The 25,465-nt window shown below is 37.3% G+C and overlaps 1 protein-coding gene across 3 annotated transcripts; it reads right to left on the bottom strand.

Moving 5' to 3' along the window:
• Positions 1 to 280: 280 nt before the first annotated feature.
• p120ctn (adherens junction protein p120) lies at positions 281 to 24,495 on the bottom strand. 3 transcript variants are annotated; one of them, XM_041775674.2, is made up of 4 exons: positions 24,380 to 24,495; positions 19,872 to 20,708; positions 14,880 to 15,436; positions 281 to 1,414 (listed from the first exon to the last, which is right to left on the bottom strand). In XM_041775674.2, exons 2-4 carry the CDS (start codon positions 20,699 to 20,701, stop codon positions 477 to 479), a joined length of 2,325 nt encoding a protein of 774 aa, XP_041631608.1. In that variant the 5' UTR covers positions 20,702 to 20,708; positions 24,380 to 24,495; the 3' UTR covers positions 281 to 476. The 3 variants fall into 3 exon arrangements, with proteins under 3 accessions (XP_041631608.1, XP_041631607.1, XP_070142941.1); XM_041775673.2 differs by having other exon boundaries at positions 24,313 to 24,469; XM_070286840.1 differs by lacking the exon at positions 24,380 to 24,495 and adding an exon at positions 21,984 to 22,009.
• Positions 24,496 to 25,465: the final 970 nt, after the last annotated feature.

The raw sequence follows: 25,465 nt of genomic DNA, 5'->3' as shown, positions 1-25,465 counted from the left end.
AAAACCAGCCGATCTCTTCGAATATCCTGACTGTAACCGTTACGTTGAATAAACCAGACTATTATACTCTTTACCGCATATACCTCTAGAGTTCTTCCTGGGGGAAAATCGGATCGGGGAAATCTATTACAGCAACCACGCCTGAGCCAAACTAATTCCTAAAACAGACCCTAGCCGTCCCGCTAGCTACCCGAGGACAGACAGACCGTCAAAACTTGCTTGTGTTCTTTTCGTTTAGTCTTTCTGAAATTGCAAAAGTAAAAAATGTCCACTTACCAAGTACATGGATATCTTATTTTATTAATTAGGTTTTTAGATAAGTATACTTAATATTTAAATATGATCTTTTACATTTATGTTGGGTAATGCTGTAAAAATCGTTATTCTAAATAAATAGGCATGAGCTTTTCGGAATAATTTAAAATGTAAATACTTTTGTAGATACTAATAAAATAATTAACAAGCAAGAACACATTTTATAACTGCTTTCTAACCATTTCTGAAAGCAAGGCTGACTCATTATTAGGCATGGCAGATCCACTAGACTCCTTACTTCTATATGAGTTGCTCGTTGCACGCTGAATGGTTCTGTCTTCATAGCGGGTACGTCCCTGCGAAGCCATTGGCCTATTTAAAGTATTGTTGACGTTATTTGGTGAACTCGGCGGAGTGCTATGTGCGGCAAAGTTTTTGTTAACAAAATCTTGCTCTTTCCATCCGTTTTTTTTATAAACCTCACGTAGCTCATTGTGTTGCCACATCGTGTACAAAACTTGACTAGCAAATTTTAAAACACAAGGAGTATATTTTTCTTTTCGTCTTGTTATATTCATAAGTCGCTCAATCCCGCCCGCATCTAAAAGCGAACGTGAGAACTCCGGATTTTTTTTAATAACTTCATTAATTGTTGCCAATACCGCTGTTATTGTATCGTCCGATGTATTTTGGTCATGTTGGATATTTCCAGATGGAAGTTTTTGAACTAAGTCCCGCATAGCATACTTTCCAATAAGTTCTTTATTGCGCTGATCAATAGCTAGATTACGTAAAGCTGTGGCAACTGCACAAACTACACGATCTACTTCCATACGAAGAAGCTCTACAAGTATTGGTAGACCTTTCTCTTTTCGCACTGTAGCACGAATATCAATGCTGGGTTGCCAATAGCATGCAGATAAATTTTGAATCGCACCGGCAGCTGCCTCGAGGGTTTCAGGATTGGAACAACTTTGCAATATCGATAAATAGTATTGAATCACTTCTGGTTGCCATAATTGTTCGTATCCCTTATTTAATTGGTTGGTGTTCACTAAACTCTTAGTATATTCTGTTGAACTGTTGTATTCTTGTGAAGATCCAGGATGTGATGATTCTTTTTTCTTTTTACTGGTTCCAAAACAACCTAAATGTTCTCCTGTAAATAGAAGAGGTAAATTTTTAATTTTAATGCAATGTAGTTAATTTAAAGTTTGTTACAACTGTAATAAGTCCGTTTGACACCGTAGATTGTTTCTAGCCGCAGCATAAAATTGCTGATAGCTATCTAACCGGAAAAAAAGACCAACAGAGAAACTTGTCCTAAAGCTGATTCCCAAACCCTCTTTAAATTTATCCCATAGCGAATTATTAACAGAGTTCTGTTAAGTACCAATTGTACTGTTAATGCCGCACACACAACAAACTAAACTCAATTCAGCGTTGAGCTGCATTTCCTCGTCAGATGGATTGCTGACATTAAAAAAAAGAGTTGTTTACTGGCACTCCCAGTCCAAGATTGGAAAGGATTAATCAGATATGCTCAAAAATTGTTCTAAGACAGAAAAAAAAAACAATTTATTTAATTTTTCCATCATAGGAAATCATGGTACGGGTCTCGGCTATACAGACGGACATACAGACGGAAATGGCTAAATCGACTCGGCTATTGATCAAGAATATATATACGTCGGATTAGGTACGACGATCCTGGAGCCTTCGTCCGGATTATATAGCTAGGATTAAAGACACTTGGGTTGGCCTTAGGATTAGGCTAGTCCAACACCAGAGAGATATCGATGAGACCCACAACCCGCATCTGGTTGGCCAAACTGATGTCTGCGACCTCAGTGTCCAGATGTCCATACAGAGGACTGGGTCATCCTTAGGACTGAATAAGAGATGAAGTCGAGCCAGGTGTTCCTTCTCCTCATTAACGCTGCCTACCGCAGCAAGAATAAAAAAACCACAAGATTCGGTACGGCATAAGGAACGCCGATATTAAGGTCTTTCTGGCCGAACGAAATACTCGAATAGATCGATGACACCAAGAAGGTCTTTGAAGATAAGGTCATCGACGCCAAGTCTCCTGACACACCTCAGACCAAGATCGATGTCCAAACTCGTTCATAATACCCTGAAGTGCAGACAACACACAACAGCAAATCTTCTAAGAGAGATGAAGTTGTCTTTTGATAGTCTTTAAGTTGATTCCCAAGTTATCGTGATCACAGAAACCTTTTCTTTAAAAAAACCTAGGTTTCCGTTTTCTTGTCACCCTTTTGTATTGTCCCGTTTGTTTTTCAATGTGGTAATTTCTTATAGTGGTAGTTGCGTCTATCTTTTTCGGCACTGCCTATTTGTGCAGTGTTCAACAGTTTGCAATAATGTCTTTTGAAATTGTCTGCGCAATTAAAGGCTGCCAAAAAATACGTATACGCTAAGTGCCTTGACTTGACGCTGATGTAATTTCCAGTGAAAATGGATTGTATTATTGTTGTCATGTCTGTCATGAAGTTGAGAAGAAAATTGTATCCTTCATGCGCCAGACCAGAAGCGGATTTACCAAGCTTATGGTCAATTTGCGAAAAGCGAATGGCCTCTAGTCGGAAGCAACTGAGCGAGGCCCAGCAACCCAAGATCTGGCCAAGCACCCGACCACAACACCAACTCCAATAGTGCTGAGATCGGGAGCGGTTAAAAATTCGGCAACCGAATGTGCCAGGCTGAAAGTGGGCAACAGCCAGTTATTTCCGTGGAGTCTAAATATCTGACACCGCAGACTTTGAAAAAAAAAAAATTAACTGCACAGGGTCAAAAAAGGTCCTGTGCACCGACCAAAGTTGGTAATGATGCGTTAACAAAGACCCTTTCCGCTTTTCCACCATTAAAAGCAATATTTATTTCAAGGCTTGCCCTTGACCTCGCATTAGAAGATATACTTGACCGAATACAGGACAAAACCCAAGACGTAACTGCTAGAGTGGAAAAAACTTAATTTTTCCTACGCCAGAGACATCTTATCGCTTAAGACAATATATTCTGGTGACTTCTGGTCGCACACTGTAGTTTAGAAGTACAAAGGTTTGTGGGAGTAAGATAATGCCGGCTGAAACCACGGCGACTACAGGTATCACGACTATCTTACAGGTGTTGAATTTATCTGTGTAAAGCAAACATTTCCAGGCCTTTCGGCAATTTAGGCCGTTTCCAACATGCTTTCATATTGAGACCAACTAATAACTCCAGATTACTTTAATATATCGTAGCTTGTTGTTCATCAGGTGGTGCGTCTAATGTCCTCCAAACTACTGCTCATACGGACATGACACTGCCGCATTAATTAGAGACTTCATTAAAGATTTGACAGCGCTATAGCGTTTTACGCAAGTGCGAGCAAGACGACTATATGGCGCTCTAATGCATTAGAATAATGCATTAGCTACTTCATTGCCGCGATAATCGATAGATCTACATAATATATACTAGATACTCGATAACAAAATACGTGTTTAATGAAGAAAATTGTAATTGAAAAATGTATTAGCCAGCTCATTGACAGTATGGTCTCACAATGAGAATTTTATTTTTATATCATTTCGCTTGTTCTTTGAACTGAAAATATATTAGACAAGAAAGGAAGCTAACTTCGGCACGCCGAAGTTTGTATACCCTTGCAGATATTATTTCATTACATTTTACCTATACTTATTATGTTTACAGTTTGACAGTTACAGTTTTGCATTCCCAGCTTTAAATTTTGTATACATCTACCGATCGGTTTATATGGCAGCTATATGATATAGTTGTCCGATTTTTATGAAATTTATACCAAATTCTAGAATAATAAAAAAAGCCTATATCTCAGAGTAGATACAAATACGTTGAAAAACAACGAAGCTATAATTTTTTTCCTATTAATTTCCCGATCGTTCCTATGGCAGCTATATCATATAGTCGTCCGATTTTCATAAAATTTTTACCAAAATTCAGAATTAATATAAAGCGGCCATATCTAAAAATGGTGCAAAAATATTGAAAAACAGCAAAGTTATAATTTTTTTCTAAAAATTTATCGGACATTTGTATGGCAGCTATATCCGGCCCGTTCCGACATATATAGCAGTGAGAGTATATAGAAGACTATATGCAAAGTTTCATTCAGATAGCTTTTAAACTGAGGGACTAGTTTGCGTAGAAACGGACAGGTGGACAGACGGACAGACGGTCAGACGGACAGACGGACAGACGGACATGGCTAGATCGACTCGGCTGTTGATGCTGATCAAGAATATATATACTTTATAGGGTCGGGAACGTCTCCTTCACTGCGTTGCAAACTTCTGACTGAAATTATAATACCCTGCAAGGGTATAAAAATTAGCAAAAATAATATGCTTTGCGGTAGCAAGGTTCTTGCGCTGTAAAATTAATTAAAATTTTTTTTTTTTGTAATAATTAAAAAAATTTTAATCATTATAGGTTAAAAACATAAATTTAAAGGATTCTGCGTTTATTTATGCAATAATACTTCGACGAGGAATTCAGAAATTCATAATAATACGCCGCGAATGGCGGCCGTTTTTTTTTGTTTACCTTTTACAAAATAATCCAATCAAAATCCAAGCAAAATGACAATATAGTTGACTCTTTCAAGATTCTAATAGGGATGTCGAAAATATATCAAAATATCAAAATATCGATATTTTTCTCTTAAAAAAAATATTATCATCGCGATATTTTTTGGGCGATAATGATATTTTTTTGAGATGATATTTCCGATATTTTTATATTTGGTCACTCTTAAGGGGGTCTTCTCATTCAAACCCCGTTTTTTGGACACTTTTTAAAAAAATTCTTATTTGAAAACGCAAAGAATAATTGAAAACTTTTTTTATTTATTGTATTCAAAAATGTTCAAAGTAACTAAAAAAGTTGTTTTTGCCTCGATACGAGTTTTGATCAAAGAGTAATGAGACTTCAAACTTGGTGGTCGAAAAAAAAGGTGTCGTCCTGGCGGCCACGATTCAGGGTCTCCAGAGCGTCCGAAATGAAAAATAAAAACGGGGTTATAATCAGAATAGATGTCATTTTCGGCTGACGGCACAGATTTCTTTAAAAAAATTTTAAAACAAAATGGCGGCCATTCAAAAAAAAAAAATTCGATTTCGGGAGTATTTTTTGTAGTTTAGTGTAAAAAAAAAATAGAAAACAAAATTTAAAAAAAATCTGTTCCGTCAGCCGAAAATGGTGACAATTCTGCGTCGATTCCACTTTGTTTCATGAAAATCGGTTCAGTTGAACTGGAGATATCATGGCCGCCAGTTCGAAAAACGTGGTTTCGAGATAAACGCGTTTGAAGTTTGAAAAAAGCTCATTTTGCGAAGACCTTGCTTCACAAAAAAGGCTGTATCTTCTAAAGTATTTCGAATTTCTAAACATCCTTTTGGGGACATATACAGACCATCCCAAGCTATGAATAAATGCAAAAAAAATCGAAAAAAAAGTTGCCCAATGAGAAGACCCCCTTAAGCCAAACATGAAAAAAGAGACGCGTGTGATTATGAGTGCGGCAAAAGAATTTTATTCAGAATTCAATGGAATTACAGCGAAATGCACATTGTGCTTAAAGATAATTAAAAGTAGTGGGAATTCTTCCAACTTACTTTCCCACCTGAAAAACAAGCACCAACATACTTTTTTAAAATGCTCAAAATGCAATGTGCTGGGATGTACATACATACATATGTACATAAATTCCTGTGTGTGTGCGTTCTTTTCCGCGAAATTTACCGGTGCATGTCGTTTTACACATGTATGTATGCAAGTTTGTGCGTGTTTTCCAGATCTTTTAAAATCAAAATGCGCAGGCATATAGACATGTCTATACACGCACAAACTTGCATACATAACAGGTTGGCTGATAAGTCCCCGGTCTGACACATAGATGACGTCGCTAGTATTGAATGCATATTATTTTTATATAGTACTAACTTTCAAATGATTCGTGTAAAAATTTGACGTCTGTCAGTCAATTAGTTTGTGAGATAGAGCGTCTTTTGTGAAGCAACTTTTGGTATTGTGAAAAAAATTGAAAAAAAGGAATTTCGTGTTTTGATAAAATACTGTTTTCTGAAGGGAAAAAATACAGTGGAAGCGAAAACTTGGCTTGATAATGAGTTTCCGGAGTCTTCCCTAGGGAAATCAACAATAATTGATTGGTATGCAAAATTCAATCATGGTGAAATGAGCACGGAGGACGGTGAACACAGTGGACGCCCGAAAGAGGTGGTTACCGTCGAAAACATCAAAAAAATCCATAAAATGATTTTGAATGACCGTAAAATAAAGTTGATCGAGATAGCAGAGGCCTTAAAGTATCAAAGGAACGTGTTGGTCATATCATTCATCAACATTTGGATATGCGGAAGCTCTGTGCAAAATGGGTGCCGCGCGAGCTTACATTTGACCAAAAACAACCGTGCCACAAGTCATTGAGAACGATGGCAAAAATTCATGAATTGGACTTCGAATTGCTTCCCCACCCACCGTATTCTCCAGATCTGGCCCCCAGCGACTTTTTCTTGTTCTCAGACCTCAAAAGGATGCTCGCAGGGAAAAAATTTGGCGGCAATGAAGAGGTGATCGCCGAAACTGAGCCCTATTGTGAGGCAAAACCGAAGGAGTACTACCAAAATGGTATCAAAAAATTGGAAGGTCGTTATAATCGTTGTATCGCTCTTGAAGGGAACTATGTTGAATAATAAAAACGAATTTTGACAAAAAAATTTGTTTTTCTTTGTTAGACCGGGGACTTATCAGCCAACCTGTTACATGTGTAAACAGACATATGTATAATGTAAATTTTCGCGGGAAAGAATGCACACACACAGAAATTTATGTACATCCTAGCTTATACATACATTAGTGACAACTTAATTTTTGTTATGACAGACCAGCATGTAACCAAACGAGTTTTTCTTAAATCATTAAAAACTGATTTTTGTTAAATAAAACCACTTATTGGTCTATACCATATCCTTCAAAATTTTGTTATTATTTTTCTATACCAAGGGTCGTAAATAAGAGTTGCTTGAGAGCGGGTATAATATTTGCATTTTAAGTTCGACGAATAAACACAATTTAAATTCAAAACAGTCTATTATGCCTCAAATGACCCTTATTTGATGTTAATGATTGATGAAATCAAATATAACGATTTTTAGGCTCAAAATCTACCCAAATTTTCAGAAACAGGAAATCTTTATCCAAGTTTGGCTAAAAATTAAAAAATATAAAAAAAAAATCAATATATCGATATTTTTTTGATATTTTCAAATATCATCGAGTGATATTTTTTTAACAGCAAATATCATCAATACGATATTTTTTTAAAAAACAACAACCCTAGATTCTAATGAAGTAGCTAATTAAGGGGGTCTTCTCATTGGGAAACTTTTTTTTTTTGCATTTATTTATAGCTTAGGATGGTGTGTATATGTCCCCAAAAGGATTTTTAGAAATTCGAAATACTTTAGAAGATACAGCCATTTTTGTGAAGCAAGATCTATGCAAAATGAGCTTTTTTCAAACTTCAAACGCGTTTATCTCGAAACCACGTTTTTCGAACTGGCGGCCATGATATCTCCAGTTCATCTGAACCGATTTTCATGAAACAAAGTGGAATCGACGCAGAATTGTCACCATTTTCGGCTGACGGAACAGATTTAAAAAATTTTTTTTTTTCTATTTTTTTTTACACTAAACTACAAAAAAAACGCCCGAAATCGAAATTTTTTTTTTGAATGGTCGCCATTTTGTTTTAAAAATTAAAAAAAAAAAAAATCTGTTCCGTCAGCCGAAAATGACATCTATTCTGATTATAACCCCGTTTTTATTTTTCATTTCGGACGCTCTGGAGACCCTGAATCGTGGCCGCCAGGACGACACCTTTTTTTTCGACCAAAAAAGTTTGAAGTCTCATTACTCTTTGAACAACCCTCGTATCGAGGCAAGAACAACTTTTTTAGTTACTTTGAACATTTTTGAATACAATAAATAAAAAAAGTTTTCAATTATTCTTTGCGTTTTCAAATAAGAATTTTTTTAAAAAGGGTCCAAAAAACGGCTTTTGAATGAGAAGACCCCCTTAATGAAAACTGCATTACAGTATCATATGGGCATCAGCATGACCTCATTGATGGTGTTTAGGTTAGCGGCCCACTGTACCGATCTCCCGCTTTCGCTTTAGCAAAGTAAAGCGGGCGAGAGCCCGATCTTATGCTTAAGCTTCGATTAGTTCCATGTATGCAGCCAAGCAACGATGCCCCCGATCTCCTTTTTTCAACTCACACAACTTCTACGAGATTGCGCCGTGGGAATTTTCCTCCAACTCCAAACCACCACCACTTACGAAAGAAAAAGCGCCCCACCAACAGATGGATTTCTATGTCTCATGGTAATCATGCTATAAATTCTTTGAAACACTTACTGGATCTATGTTTCGCCTCCGATCCTGTAGGTGTAATTTAATTACAGTTCATGTATTGACGCTTTCTGAAGACCCTATTATCTTTTTTTCCAAGTGACTATCGATACAAGGACTATTGTAAAGAATAAATTTGATCGATAATCCGAAAAAGTTAGCTGTTTTTGTAAAGCAAACTTTCAAGGCCTAAATATATTAATATTCAAATATAATTGTTCCGATCAATATATGTAAATGAATATCATGAATTCGTTCTTTTTATCATCTGTTCCATTAACCTATCAGTCGGTATCTAGTAAACAATTTTGGTTCACTAAGGAGCTGACACGTCCAAAAATATATCGTCTAGGCTGCATAATAAATATACACATTCCGGCTCTCTGTTTTCTCCAGTTATCTAAGTGCTTTACCGTGCTCAACGCTCAATGTTATAAAAATTATTTATCTCGCTGTAGGGTTCAGTTCACGCAGCACCCGAAACAGTTTTATTACTTAGTTAAAACTAAACAATTTATATCCTTCCCCGCGCTTATTTTATAATACCACAGCAAACTGTGAGCAGGCCATCGCCGATCTTTTTCTGAGATTTTATACCCTTGCAGGGTATTATAATTTCAGTTTGAAGTGTGCAATGAAGTGAATGAGACATTTCCGACCCTATATATAGTCTTGATCATCATCAACAGCCGAGTCGAATGTTCACGCCAGAAAGGCGCTTAATTTCGGGAGGCAGTGTGATCCCGCTACAAGCCTCCAATGATCCCATACGCTCTCCTTTTCTCTCCCTCTCTCGCTGGACTTCCAGTCCATAGAGCTTCCAATCTGGTCTCCTGTCTCTGTTTTTCTTATCGAGTGCATATCAGCTTAAAGCCACCCCCCTCGAAACATAATGAAACTCTCCTTTGTGTGTGTTTTCAGCATTAAAAAATATAATATAAATATCAAAGCCAACTTATTATATATGTATAGATATAGAACTTTTATATACTTTATTTTATTTTTTTTCTAATTGTTTAACCAGAATGGCTGGATTCTTAGTGATCCAATTGCAATCTGCAAGGGTATGCAAACATCGGCGTGCCGAAGTTAGCTTCCTTTCTTGGTTTGTCTTGAACCTTTTGGGGTGCGCTTCTTTTCTTGGAAGTGATGTTCAAGTCGGTGGAAAATTCCCACGGCGCTGGCGTAGATTTTGTAGTTTAGAAATAATCAGATTGGGAGCGTCGTGCTTTATTGACTGCATACATAGAACTAACATTAGCTGAAGAATAAGTGCGGGCTTCTGCCCGCTTAACTCCGCTAAAGCAAGAGTGGGAAATCGACAGCGGCCGACCGTAGAATTCGGCTACGAAACCCGAGACCCGCGCTCGAGAACGCGGAAGCTGTGGGAAGGCGAGCAAGAGGGACCAAAACGAAAAGCTCAGGTATCAGCGGCGGTACAAAGGGCCGCTGACCTAAACATTCTGCCCCCCCTGCAATCACTCGGGTTGCAAAAGGTCGGTTCTCTTTACGGCTGGTGACAGGTTCCGGACAGTGCTACATGTCCGCGCCACCGGAGCCCACGGTGGCCGAACAAATCAGCTCGCCCCCTAAATTGGTAGTTGGCAGACGGAGACACGTCGCTAGCAACGCATCGATGCAGCTCATAGGCGGTGCTGATCTGCACCAGAGCAGTCAGGATATTGACGATGTGCCGCTGCAATAGCGATGATAGCGACGGAGCAGCGATCGCTCGCTGCGGCGTACCCGAGCAGACGCCCAAAAATTGCCTAGGAGCGGTGAATGAGTGCTGATGAACCGTCGACGAATGCCGTAGAGTGGCGGACGAGGACCAAAGATCGGCTGACGAGTGGAGTGGCGGACGAGGGGCTCCGTGAATTGGCAGCCGAGGGTTAAGGCCGTGGAGTGGCTGAAGAATTCCGAGGACTGACCGGCGCGGCTGGCGTGGAGCCAATGGCTGCTCGGAGAGGTGCAACAGCGTGTGGTGATTGCCGACACTCTCCGTCGGAGTGATCGTGGGCCGAACAGTTGGAGCAGTTGGCGAGGACGGCCGCGAGTCTGTTCCCGGCACTCAGATGGAGGATTTTTTATTTATTTTTTTTTGCTTTTATGTATTGAATCTTCTTCTTTAGGAGACTAACAATAAGTGTATCAAATCTTACAATACAACCTAAGTACCACTTATGAAGACTTGTACAGAGTAAATGGTCCTGACTAATTATGGCTGGGGTGAAAGGTCGTTACGTAGACGGCTTCTGCTGGAAACCCGAATCAAGTCCCTTGCTAAAGGATTTTGATGGGCAGAGAGTTTTTCCCTTTCGGACGCTTTTTGTTTTTCTATTTCATTCTTTACTGCGAGAATGCCAAGATCCCTGTGAATGTTTTCATTGCCAATATACCATGGTGCCCCAGTGATAGGATTCGCAGGATTTTTAATTGATTATGATGTCTAGATGCCCAGTGGAGGCTGCTGGCTTTTAGTTTTAAATTAAGTTTCTTGCATTCAATATGTCTTCGCCATGGTAGGCGTCTGTCCAGCTGGACGCCTAGGTACGTTTCCACGTTGACTTCGGGGATCTGCGAGCTGTTCAGGTAGAGCGGAGGGCATTTGTCTATTGAAAGTGAACGTTATGTGCTTACACTTTTGTTCATTTATTTCAATACGCCAGTCAGACAGCCACTTCTCGACTATCTTGAGGTGGTTAGCGAGCTGGGTTGTTGCACGGACTGGGTATCTGGCATGGCAGCAGTGTTTTTCTGGAGATGTGAGGCAAGTTTCGGCTCTGTCTTTGTCTCTGCGGGCCCAGCAACCAGATGAGTTTTTTTTTATCGGGGTGACGGTTTCAATTGGGGGCCTTAGATTTGTGTGAGCCCTCCATTAAGGATACTTTGTGCTGGTTGACGATAGTTTTTTCAATATATCCTAATTGTGAAGTTTCGGCATCTTACTTTAGAACCCGGTTTAGTTTCCGTGTCGCTTCGTTAAGACGTTGCTTTCAGCATGGGCGATCTGTTGGTTTGCCACGCCGGCCGCAGACGCCTCTTTTCTTGAATAAGCTGTTCAATTTGCTGGTCCGTTTTGTTGTGGTTTCCTGGATCCTGGCGGCCACAAAAACCTCTTCCAGAGCGGAGGTGGAGCAGTCGATGTCCACTTCAGTATTGAGCGGAGGGGCTAGCTCAATGTACGAACTCAAATACTTCTTGTATCTCATCCAGTTAGTTTTCTGCGACGTCAGCCTGTAGGGGTGATCCGTAGTTTCACGGCTTTGAAGGAGGGTTATAAACAATGGCGAGTGGTCTGATGAAAGATCCGAAAGGCCTTTGGAGCATAATAGATGGCGAAAGATGTTTTTTGTCACAAGTGCGTTATCTTGGGAGTCACAGGGGTGATCCCCAGTGCGTATGCTTGGCGTTGTAATCTCCTGCAGCTACGAAACGATCGCCGAGTAAGTTGTAGAAATCCATGAATTGGCCTTTAGAGGTTAAAAACCAAGATCGGCAGCGGTGGCTGATTTGAGCACAACAAGTATACTCGCTTAAAATGCTGTGGAGCTGGCTACGAACGCCGTTTTATATGCGTTTGGGGTGTTTTACCACCGCTTACTCTCTTCATATTTGGCACCGCAAAGAAAGTACGCACAAAAGAAACGAGTAAACTAAAAAAACATTATTTTTTGATGCGGGGCTTTGAGACACGAATTTAAAACATATGTTGTGTATATGCGGTGTACTGTAGGTGTGCACTAATGCAGATCTCTGTTGTAAACCAATGTGGCCAGCGGCAATGTAAAGGTTGAGTCCACTTTTATGGAAGTGGCTTGCTAGTAATTTGTTCCAAACTTTTGATAAATATGGTGTTTGATGCGTTCTCTGATAAGAATGCCGGTCCCGCCGTGGGCTTTACCATATAGATGATCTATGCGGTTAAAGGTATAACCTCTTATATGAAAGTTGTTTCTGCTTGTGAGGTGCGGTTAAACCATAGCGTCGATGTGGTTTACATTTAGAAATTGTGTTAGGTAAAGTTTATGCCGAGAAACGCCATTGACACCTTGATATACGTAGATTGGACATTGATTATTTCGACTGTTACAAGCTACAAGCAACTGAATTACCATATTCTGGTTCCGAACAAGCGTTTGCTAGGCCGTTTTCAAAAATACCTGTTTGAAGAGCTTCGGCGTAGGAGATGCCCCTGTGCGGACCGAAAGAAGATCTGGCTGCTTTGGCGAAAAACACGTCTGGCGTATTTTTTAAGTTATAGTTACCATATTGTGTATTTTGTTAACGTTGCATGCGACTCTTCAGCTCCTCGTAGACCACCCAGTCTCTATAGTTTGCCGTATGGTTTCGTCTACATTTTATTTTGTATTCTTTGTTCGATAAGTAATGTACCGAATTGCGGAAGTCTCCACAGTCTACGCAGACTGAAAAAAGTGTGCAGTACGTTCTTGTGTGTTCATACTTCTGGCAATTAATGCATTGTACAGGACCGTTGCGTTTGTGTGGTTCATCCACGGTTATCCTTTGATGCCATAAGAATTGCGCCTTGTAGATAGAGTGAACTTAATTTTTCTTTAGGACTTGGTTTTACTATCTGGCTCATGTTCGACTTTATTATCTTTTATAATGTTTCTAATATTCTTGGCAAAAAAACCCTTTCCCCTAAGGGCTTCTAGTATCTCAGGTTCAATTCCTTTTAGTACTACTTGCAGTCCCTTGCTTCTTTTTAGTTCGTAGGTTAAAAAGTTCTCTTTTGTTTCCTTCAGGTATTCAGAACAGCTCGCTAGTGTTTTCTGATTTGGTTTGACCTTTGGTTTCGTGAATGTTTCATTTAATAAGCCACACAACATAAACACTTTTTTTCGCGACCAGCGCAACAATTGGGGATGGGGTTCGGCATTGAAAAAAGTACAGCGGGTGAGCAAGTAATTTATAGCTTAAAAACATGTCGCACGGACTTTCGTCCGTATATCATACGTACTATATATAGGGTTTGGCCTAACTGTCTGTGTAATTTTAATACCCTTGCAGGGTATTATAATTTCAGTCAGAAGTTTGCAACGCAGTGAAGGAGACATTTCCGACCCTATAAAATATATATTCTTGATCAGCATTAACAGCCGAGTCGATCTAGCCATGTCCGTCTGTCCGTCTGTCCGTCCGTCTGTCCATCTGTTTAGTCCCTCAGTTTTAAAGCTATCTGAATGAAACTTTTTATATAGTCTTCTATATACTCTCACTGCCATATATGTCGGAACGAGTCGGATCGGACGACTATATCATATAGCTGCCATACAAATGTTCGATAAATTTTTTGAAAAAAAAATATCTAATTTGGCTCTTTTTCTAAATTTTTGCACCATATTTGTGATATGGCTAATTTATGTTATTTCATATTTTAATTTTATGAAAATCGGATGACTTTATCTTATAGCTGCCATAGGAACGATTGGGAAATTAATAGAACAAAATTATAGCTTCGTTGTTTTTCAACGTAATGTCTATCTACTCTGAGATATGAGATTTTTTTATTATTTCAGAATTTTTGTATAAGTTTTATGAAAATCGGACGACTATATCATATAGCTGCCAAAGAAACGATCGTTAGATGTAAAGAAAATGTAAAGCTGGGAATGTAAAACTGTAACTGTCAAACTGTAAACATAATAACTATAGGTAAAATTTAATGAAATAATATTTGCAAGGGTATACAAACTTTTTCTTGTTAAAGTTCAATGTAATCGTTTTCACAATGAAAAACACTTCGAAAATAAACACAGCATTGCGGTCGACCGTCTGCACTTTACGAAGGTCAGTGCAATGTGAATTATATATAAACCCCTTTTTTTTTTGCAAGCGACAAATCTGCGCACCTATCGTAGCACAAAGGAGAGAGCGTTAGCGTACACCACTGTGTATGCATTCAAGAGAACCGCTTGCAACAGAGAGCTCTCTTTCTCTATTCAAAATTTCCACAGAGCCTAAGGCAGTAAAAACTTTGTATGTCGAGACGAAACGACTACTTCAATGCGTTGCAAACTTCTGACTAAAATTATGATACCCTGCAAGGGTACAATAATAACATAAGTGAACCAAATTATATTAAAGCATAGCATATTCTTAAAAGCCGATTTACCTTTGGATGAAGATGGGAGAATGCGTTCTGTCGTTATAAAAGGATGTTTGTCGTAATTGGGATCCTCAACTTCCTGACATCGGTATGAAAGATTACGAAGTATGCATACACCATTTTCTACTGTTTTGTTTCCAATATTGTTTTTCTCAATCGCTGTTCGCACCACATAAAGCAGACATTCAACTAAGTGTTCACAGTTTCGCAGACAACCTCTTGCATGTTCTCCTGCTGAGCTTACATTGCGCAATACTCCAGAAGCATTTCGAAATACTGTTGAAAAGCAAGTGTCTCCACAGCAAACGGCATCCCACCCAGAATGTGGCTTTATAACGCTGCATACTATGGCAGCTAGAGCTTCATCAATAATTGACCGTTTTATGTCTTCACAAGAAGACATGTTCCATAAAACTCCAGTTACCAATTCTTTGACTTCGGTTTCTTGGGATCGGCAAAGAAGATGAACCAAAGCTTCTATTCCACCAGCATTTTTTATTCCGCGCTTATTCTCATCGTTTTGTCTGCCGTATGATAAGTTTCGAAGAGCTCCACAAGCATTTCTAAAAAAGAAGTATATATGTAATGCATATATTGTACAATCTATTAATGGAAAATATTACAGTTAGGAAGGCGGGAATTTTTAAAGATTTTTCCTTTTTTTTTTTAAATAATTTTTTTTACGAAGTTAAGGGTCGTCTAATTAAAAAGCGCTCTCTTGAAATTTGTCATTTCTGAACTCGGTGTACTCAATAAATCAAAATACTAATGATAATGAAAAAAACAAATAATAAAAATGGTTCTATTATTTTAGAATTACCCTTTTTTAGGAATCAATATGAATAATCGGGGAATTAAAACAGCACTTCTAATTTCGCCGTTTTTCAACATATCTTCTAATATACCTCTCCAGCTCCCTCCCAGAATTTTAACGCTGCTAAGACTCAAACGAAGAGTTCATAATGAATCTGTTAGAACAGGAGATCCTCGTATACAACAGATTCACAGAACACTTGCCAATCGCTGGCATAAGGTTCTTGTTCGTAGAAAACAGACTCAAATAGACAACTTTTTGGAAGTCACGAAACGGTACAAAACTCAGCTCTCCCCAAAGTCGTCAAGTCAAGTGAAAGAGTATTTCGAGTCGCCGTTTCAAATGTGCCTTTCTGCTAGAGCTGTCACTTTGGAAGAAGTAAGAGTTCTGGTAGCCAAGTTGTCTCCCAAAAAACCCCCGGTTAGAATCTTCGTGAAAATAGAACCATTCGTCTATTACCTGATGAAGCCTTGCAATTCCTTGTGTCTGTTTTCTACAGCGTTTTAGAAGTTGGATACTTTCCAAAAGTTTGGAAATCGGCCAGCATAATCATGGTCCTCAAGCCTGGAAAACCGCCGTCAGACGTGGATTCATACGGGCCTATCAGCCTTCTCCCATTTCTGGGTAAAATTAAGAGGCTGGTTCTAAAAAGGTTTCTCACTTGCGAGGAAGTGTTCAGTGCGATCCCAAAATTTCAATTTGGTTTCCGCAGCACATGCCTAGTCACTGAAGTTGCGGAAAAAGATGTACTAATAACTACATACGCTGACGACACTGCCGTGCTTGCGAAAAGTAAAAGTATCCTGGCTGCTTCTTTTGGTTTGCAGGAATATTTGGATGCGTTTCAGGAATGGGCTGTGAATTGGAATGTGCGCATCAATGCTGACAAATGCGCAAATCTGACTTTCAAGAACCGAGCAGCTAGCTGTCCTGGGGTCAGTCTTAATGGTAGAGTCATTGGCCACCATAAAGCCTATAAATACCTCGGCGTTACCCTGTACCGAAAACTTACATTCGGTAGGCATGTTGCGAACATTCAGCATGCTTTTAAGTCTAAGGTTTCCCGGCTGTTATGGGTCCTTGCACCCCGCAACGAACAATCGCTTGGTCATGATATATAAGTCAATTCTAGCCCCCTCCCTTTTTATGGCCTTCAAGTTTATGGAATTGCTGCGAGATGTCATTTGAACAAGATACAGATTCTTCAAGCAAAAACGTTAAGGAGGAACTCTGAGGCTCCTTGGTACATGTGGACTAGTGACATAGAACTAGGGATGTCGAAAATATATCAAAATATATCGATATTTTTTGCGAAAAAATAAATATTTTTATCGTGATATTTTTTTTTTATAATTATCATTTATCATCAGAGCTTGCAAATAACTGTCGACAGTTTTTTTTCTTGTCCTCTCGTTAGCACAGAGAGCACAACCGAACAAGTTCATACTCTCTCGCTCTCGCTCCGAGCAAGGGAGTTTTGATGTCTTTATTTCTGTTTTCTGTTGTCGTTTACTTCTGTCGTTCAATGAGCAGTGCATAAAGAGCGGGACGAGAAACGCTCGCACACAGAGATCCAGCAAAAGACCTAGTGACCGAACAACTCAGCGCAAACTGTCTTCACCTTTACTTTCTTTATTGTTGCAATTAATATATTTCGTCTGCAAAACGAACGCTTGTGAATGTATACCGACACATATGCAAAGAAATAATACAATTTGATTAATAGAACAATTTAATTTTATTTTCAAATATTTTTGTTAACAAGTGTCATTTAGATTCCATATTCCATATAACAAAATGCTATTCACGATCGCAACTAAACGTTTAACGATTTTCTTGCCAATACATACGCAAAAGACTTTTTCTTCACTGACCACGGTCTTGGAACAACAGAAACAAAACAGAATAGAAAAAAAACGAGTTCGCTCTGAGCGCGAGCGAGCTCATTTCAAGAACCCATGAAACGGGTGCTCTCTGAGTCTTTTCGTAAAGAGTGAGAGAGATACACTTATTTGCAGACAACTAGAAACTGTCGACAGTTATTTGCAAACTCTGTTTATCATCGATAATTTTTGAGATTTTTTTGATATATTATGCGGTCACACTTTTTATCGGGACAAGAAAAGAAAACATGTTTTTGTTATCTTTCATATAAGATACTGTTAGTTCGGCGGAAAAAATGAAACTGAAACTAAAACAAGAAAGGAAGCTAATTTCGGCACGCCGAAGTTTGTATACCCTTGCAGATATTAGTTCATTACATTTTACCTATACTTATTATGTTTTCAGTTTGACAGTTACAGTTTTACATTCCTAGCTTTACATTTTCTCATTTACCGATCTTTTCTATGGCAGATATATGATATAGTTGTCAGATTTTTATAAAATGTATACCAAAATTCTGAAATAATAAAAAAAGCTTATATCTCAGAGTAGTTGAAAATACGTTGAAAAACAACGAAGTTATAATTTTTTTCTATTAATTTCCCAATCGTTCCTATGGCAGCTATAAGATATAGTCATCCGATTTTCATAAAATTTATACCAAAATTCTGAAATATTATAAAATGGCCATATGTCAAAATTATCTAAAAATATTGAAAAACCGCCAAGACATCATTTTTTTTCTAAAAATTTATGGAAGTTGTATGGCAGCTATATGATATAATCGTCCGATCCGGCCCGTTCCAACATATATAGCAGTGAGAGTATATAGAAGACTTTATGCAAAGTATCATTCAGATAGCTTTTAAACGGACGGACGGACAGACGGACATGGCTAGTTGATGCTGATCAAGAATATATATACTTTATAGGGTCGGAAACCTCTCCTTCACTGCGTTGCAAACTTCTAACTGAAATTATAATACCCTGAATGGGTATATTAATAATAATAAAAAATAGTGATTAGGGGATCAAGTAGTCAGGATGGCCAAGTTGTAGTAAGCTAGCCGCTAATACCCGTATGACACTGGCGCAATAATTAGAGACTTCATTAAAGATTAGACAGCGCTATAGCGTTTTACACAAGTGCGAGCAAGACGACTATATGGCGGTCTAATGCATTAGAATAATGCATTAGCTACTTCATTGCCGCGATAGATCTATATAAAATATACTAGATACTCGATAACAAAATACGGGTTTAATGAAAAAAATTGTAATTGAAAAGTGTCAGTTCATTAGAGCGCGAAACTCAAAGTGGTCTCACAATGTGAATTTTATTCTTATATCATTTCGCTGGTTTTTGAACTGAAAAAAATATTAGAAAATTAGGAAAAATAATATGTTTTGCGGTGGCAAGGTTCTTGCGCTGTAAAATTAATTAAACATTTTTTTTTTTTGGTAATAAAAAAGAATACTTCGACGAGGAATTCAGAAATTCATAGTAATACGACGCGAATGGCGGAGGTTTTTTTGTTTACCTTTTACGGTCGGTGTGACCGTAGTCGTTTTACCAAAATAATCCATACAAAATTACACATATAGTTTTCTCTTTCAAGGTTCTAATGAAGTAGCTAATTAATGAAAACTGCATAAGAGTGTTATACGGCTATAAGTAATGCTAACTTTTAGAATTTTAGTATTATGGATGTGATAGTTGAGTTATCGTGTGATGATCACACTCTAAGATCTGTACTAAAGAAGTAAAGAATAAAGTTACTACAATATTTAGAGGTCTAGCAGTTATAGGAACCCCCAAAAAAAGTTGGACATCCTGTCCACAAAATCACCCGATATCAAACAACTATAATGCGTTAGTTATAGAATGAGAATTCCAAGGTACCCACGTGGTTTAAGTTTGACGCGACAATGAGGTCTCGAAAAGACCCTACGCTTATTAGGCCCTATATGCGTCCAGACGCTTAAAAAGCGTATAATAGTATTAACGCCATTACATTTGCGTTGTAAATCTGATTTTTTTTAATTTATAACCTAAAACCCATTCGGAATGTCAACGGATACCACTGCTGAGCCTCTGCCCCACTCATTTTTTTAGTCAAAATACATTTTTGACTTCTATGGTTTAGTGCCAATCCTTTCTTTATACCCGAGATTGATGATAATGTTTTCAAGTAGGAGAAGAAATTAATTATAGAGAAGGTTTAAGATAAGGAAATCTATTTATAGATGATTAACATGTAAACTTTTTGAACAATATGGAGTATTATTTTGTTACTCACTTATGTATTTCTGGAGAGTCATAGGACAGCAGTCGTACCAATGGTGGTATTCCGCCTAGCGATCTTGTACGTTGCTTATTGGGGTCATCCATATAACACAAATGTTGTAAATATGCTGCTGCATTTGCCTTTATAGCATTGTTCGGATTGCTTAAAAAGCTTATTACCTCTGAAAGATTGGGATCACGCCACCTCATTTGTGAACAAAGATCATTTTCTGATCCCCCAATATAGTCCTCTTTTTCTCCCAATGTTTGAGGTGCAGTACTTAATGCAGTCATGGCAAACTGTGGTAATTTAAATTCTGAAACTTGACCTTCGAACGTTCGACATTGGATATCCGCAACTGCTTCGGACCCATTAAGGCTATCATCATAAGGTCTTGCAGAATATGGTTTTTTGTTTATGCTTGTGCTTTGAATTCCGGTGTAATTAGTTTCAGAAGTATAACAGTATGGTACAACCGATCCATCTGTGTACTGAGACTCTATACCACAGGATATACCACCGAGGCTATATTCTGGCGTTTCCTCGAATTGAGCAGCTTTCACATATCTTACTGTTGAACTCAATGAATGATCTTCATTTCCGGGAATGGTAACGTCTGAAGAAGTCGTTTCAATTTTGTTTTGAGGCCCGAGCACTGAACAATGAGGGGATATATGCGAAATTGCACCAATCCCTGACGGTTTTGTAATATATATAGGAGTGTTTGTATATCCTGATGCTGTAAATTGTTCAAAGTTTTGGAAAGAAGCATACTGTGATTGTATATTTCCTGATTCGGGCGCCAAAGTTGGATCCATATTTAATTTATGTTCGGGATTCATTATAAACCTATTAAGTAAAAAGATAAAAATTGTAATCTAAAGTTAATTTGTAAAGCAAGAAATCACTGTATTTGAATAATATTAGGTTAAGGGGGGTAAGGTATTTCATTTTTTTTTTAAATAAAATTTAAATTTTTTTTATTTTTTATTTTTAAGGCTCAATATCTTAAGAATGTTGTGTCCAAGTTTTACATCGATCATAGAAAAATTAACAAAGTTATGCAGAGTTGAAAGAAGGTCGGTTGGTGTTCAATGCATAAGAATCACAAAGTTTAAAGCTCTCTCCTGAAAAATGTCATTTTAGAAATCGGTGTACACGATAACTCAAAATCTACTGAACCAATCGGTTTGAAATTTGGAACATAACTTCTTTAGGTAATTCTTCAGGTACTCACGTCGAGCTTTTTTAATTTTTAATTTTATTATATTTTTTATTTAATAAAATAACTAAATTTTTTAGTCAAAATGCGGGGTTTTGATTTCCAATTTTAAAAAAAAATCGGCACAAAATTTTATCAAGAAAGGAAGTTAACTTCGGCTCGCCGAAGTTTGTATACACTTGCAGATTGGTTTTGATGTTTATATGATATTATAGATTTAAATACTGAAAACACACACAAAACAGAGTTTTATAACATTTTACCTATACTTATTATGTTTGCTTTTATTAGCACCGACCTATATTTGTTAGCATTCGTAATTGCAGACTTGAGGTCATAGCCGGCTTCGATTTTATAAAAATCAAAGGCTTGGCTTTAGCTAAAAACAACAAAAAGATCTTGTCAATAGACAAGTAGCAGCTGTGGTGACGATAGTTTCGTTGGCGCTACCCAACTCATCAGACCACTTCTTTTTTTTGTTTTTAGCTAAAGCCGAGCCTTTGATTTTTATAAAATCGAAGCCGGCTTTGACCTCAAGTCTGCCATTACAAATGCTATACTTATTATGTTTACAGTTTGACAGTTACGACCTGCACGTTTAAGATTGGAAAATACTGTTACAAACACTATTTTCATAAAATTTTTTTTCATAATGGCTTAGTGTATTTAATTATTAACAATACCACAATCTTTTAATTTAGGTAACATAAACCTTTTAGAAGATTTAGCTAATAACAACAAAAAAGGTCTATATTATGCTGTTCATTGAAATAGCAGTGAAAAACTAAAATTCATCATACATTTAAAAATATCGTATAAGAAACCTATTTCTTCTTAAATTCTAATTGACTATGATCTAATATTTTGTTAAATAGCCTTTAGAAGCTATCACAGCCTCATACCTGGGTGGCATGGAGTCCACCAAGTCTTAGCAACGCTTGGAGGAATATGGCCTCATTCCTCTTGCACAAATTGCCAAAGCTGCGGCTTAGAAGTCGGAAACTTCTTTAATACGTAGCCCTTGATGTCCCCCCTAAGTTTTCGATCGGATTTATATCCGGGGACTGTGCAGGCCATGGCATTGCATCCACTTTTCCATTAAGAACCCACTCCTTGGCCACCTTGCTGGTATGATTAGGGTCACTGTACTGCTGAAATGTCCAAATTAATGACATATTTTCCTCAGGATACAGCTGCAAGACAGTTTTTAATATTTGGACATAAACATAATGATCTTTGATCCCACCGATCATATATACGGGACCTACAACGTTGCATGAAAAGTATACCCATACCATGAATTTAAGGCCACCGTGCTTTACTGTCTTCAGCGTGTGGTTTGGGTGGTACTATGTATTTGGAGGTTGACAGACATATTGTCTTGTCCTATTCCACCAAATAAAACCAGTTTGGAGTCATTTGTCCAAAGGATATTACGCCATTTGAATAGTGGCAGTTCAAGTGGCTATTGGCGAACTCCAATCTGGCCTTGATATGCCTTTAACCAAGCAATGACATCTTCCATGGACTTCACGAATTCAAAATTTGTTCAATAAGTCCCCGGCGAATGGTCCCATGACTGATTCCCATGCCAATTCCCGCTCATATATCCCTAGAGGATGCAAAAGGACGAGCTTTGCTGTACAATTGTGGTTTTGCGAATCGTACCTCGGTTTTTTTTGGGTTCGGTTCATATTTTATGATTTATAAACTATTTTAAAAGAACAATTTGAAAGATTTGAAGTCTCTTTACATGTTTTGCCCTTCTTTCTAGGCTAAGTTATCTGATACCTTTCTCTCATGGAGCAGTGAGGTCCTGCGCCCACTAAAATATTTTTTTTTGCGTTGTATTATAGTATAAACTATAATAACGACCTTAACTTAACTAATTTTTTACAAAATTAATAGAAATTTCGGCACTTTTTGCAAAAGAAATTTAAAAACTGCTATTTCAGTGAACAGCCAAAACGAGCTGCATATGTGAAAAAATATCAATAAAACATAAAAATAGAGCAAATCTAACGAAATTTTTTCTTGATTCTTATCTTTATAATCCATTTTACAAAAATAATGTGCAATAGATCAGCTTGCAAAAAGGAATATGTACAAAAAAAACGTTTTGAAGTCTTTCCTCTGTCTCACTACTATTTCAGTGAACACGGCTGTATGTACGATGTTAAAATTGTTTCCCTATAAATTTCCCGATCGTTCCTATGGCAGCTATAAGATATAGTTGTCCGATTTTCATTTCTAAAAATTTATCGAACATTTGTATGGCAGCTATATGATATAGTATATAGGGACGGAAAGGTCTCCTTCACTGCGTTGCAACTTCTGACTGAAACTATAATACCCTGCAAGGGTGTAAATATGTAATTAATAAAGAAATAAGATAAATTACTGCGGTTTTTTAATAGGATGGGGTTTTTTTTTAAATATATTTTCTAAACTTTTTCCTCTGGGTTTCCTATGCAATTCCACGGGGATTTTCTATTGGCTATTCTAGGCTATTCACCGGGGACTTTATATGTATGTGTGTATGTATAGGCTTTCGTTTGGTCATCCCCGGCTATTTCATGAGGACTTTGCTTCGCAACTGTAATGGGATTTTTGAGGAATTCCTCAAAGGATTACCGATTTTCTCGTTTGATACATGACATGACATATATGTACATATTTATGTAAAAACATATGTATATATACATATATACATATGTACATATGTACAAATAATAAATGTACACACGTATATGTATGTATGTACTCGTGTACTCATACATATATGTACATACATTTATATACATGCATACATACATATGTATGTATATGTTTCCTAAGCCACACCCCTTAATTAGAATACAACCATACATAAGTTTACCAATACTTTTCTTTTTCCGGTAAAGACAAGAATTATATTTAAAAAATAAATGAAAAAAGTGAACAAAAAATATTAATAAGTAAATACATACATATATACATTTGTATTTAACATAATACATACATATGGGCGTATGTAAAGACAATGTATACATGCATATGTACATATACTCAAATTTTTTATCCGAGAATGATTTCAAGCCCAATTTTTTTTATGGCTTTTGCTTTTAAAATAAACAATATGCAATAACTCACTAACGTGAGGACATGTACAACAGTAGAAGATATTGTACGTAGCACATATTTTACAGCACTTCAACGATTATATTATAGATACATACATAAAGTGCTTACCGATAAAAACATTAATACAAGTAAATTATGTGGAGTAATGAACTTAGATCATTATGCTTGCACTTACAATATCGTAAGTAACAACTTATGCTTACACTTAGCATACGTCAAACAATGCAATGTTATTCTTTATAAAAAAAAAAACAATTAAAGTGGTAGTTTCGACTTCGTTTAAGAACTAGTTCAGTTCAATGTTACTCGATAATCACGGAAAATATTTTATCGAAGATATTTTTAAAGTACGGTACGGGGAGGGTAAAACAACGTTTCAAAGCAGTGAGAGGGAGCAAGACGTAAAAAGTTTAGAACGGGCATTCGTGAGCGTCGATTTGGAGAAGCGAAGTCCGATTTTAATAAAATCAAAACCGAAATTATAAAAATAATACAAAATGCTTATAACTTATAAAACTATATACATACATATATCAAAAAACAGCGAAGTTATACAACTTATATTTTATTTTTTTTTTTAATGTTCTTATGACAGCTGTCAAGAACTAGTTTGCGTAAAAACGGACGGACAAGGGATAGATCGACTCGTCTATTAATGCTGATCAAGAGTATATGTACATATATACTTTATATACATACTTTAATATTGGCCGTTATCAACACAGTTAGACCATATAATTTTCCTTTATAGGGTCTTCCCACACACCGTCAAAGCGCATCTACCGTCCGTTGAACAAACGGTCCATAAGGTTTTGCCGTTCCTAGTTTTCTCAATTGGACCTGCATCAAAGCGCATCAAAATGTAACGACCGTTTGTTTGGCGATAGTTAGGCGATAGTTTTTCGGTGCAACTCTGAAAATTTGACCATCACTACGAAAGTGTATACACACTTGGCGAGAAACAAATGAGATATGGAATTTAAAATGTGGCGCCAAAGCTACATGCATGCCCAAAATAGTTGTTGGCGTTTTTTCTGTATATTCTTGCCCCAATATGTCCCCAATTGTTACTATTTAATATAAACCGCCTGCCTCTACCTTATTTTGAAGATTTTGGATGCCTATACCACCTATAGACACTCTTCGGGGAATTTGCTCTTTGTTAGAGAAAAATCATTAGAAAAACTAAAATTCCTTGTCATTTAATTCATTTAAATTTAGTGCGGATAAATTCTGAAGCAATCTGTGCCTTTTCCTGTTG

This window comes from Drosophila kikkawai, chromosome 2L (assembly GCF_030179895.1).
Source record: "Drosophila kikkawai strain 14028-0561.14 chromosome 2L, DkikHiC1v2, whole genome shotgun sequence".
NCBI classification, from domain to species: domain Eukaryota; kingdom Metazoa; phylum Arthropoda; class Insecta; order Diptera; family Drosophilidae; genus Drosophila; species Drosophila kikkawai.
This window is presented reverse-complemented; position numbering and strand designations above follow the sequence as displayed.

Excerpts from the sequence above, each read along its gene's own strand:
- p120ctn (XM_070286840.1), bottom strand. Across the intron at positions 15,437-19,871 it reads GACTCTCCAGAAATACATAA|AAATGCTTGTGGAGCTCTTC; the intron begins GTGAGTAACAAA and ends CTTCTTTTTTAG. Across the intron at positions 1,415-14,879 it reads TCTCCCATCTTCATCCAAAG|GAGAACATTTAGGTTGTTTT; the intron begins GTAAATCGGCTT and ends TTCTATTTACAG.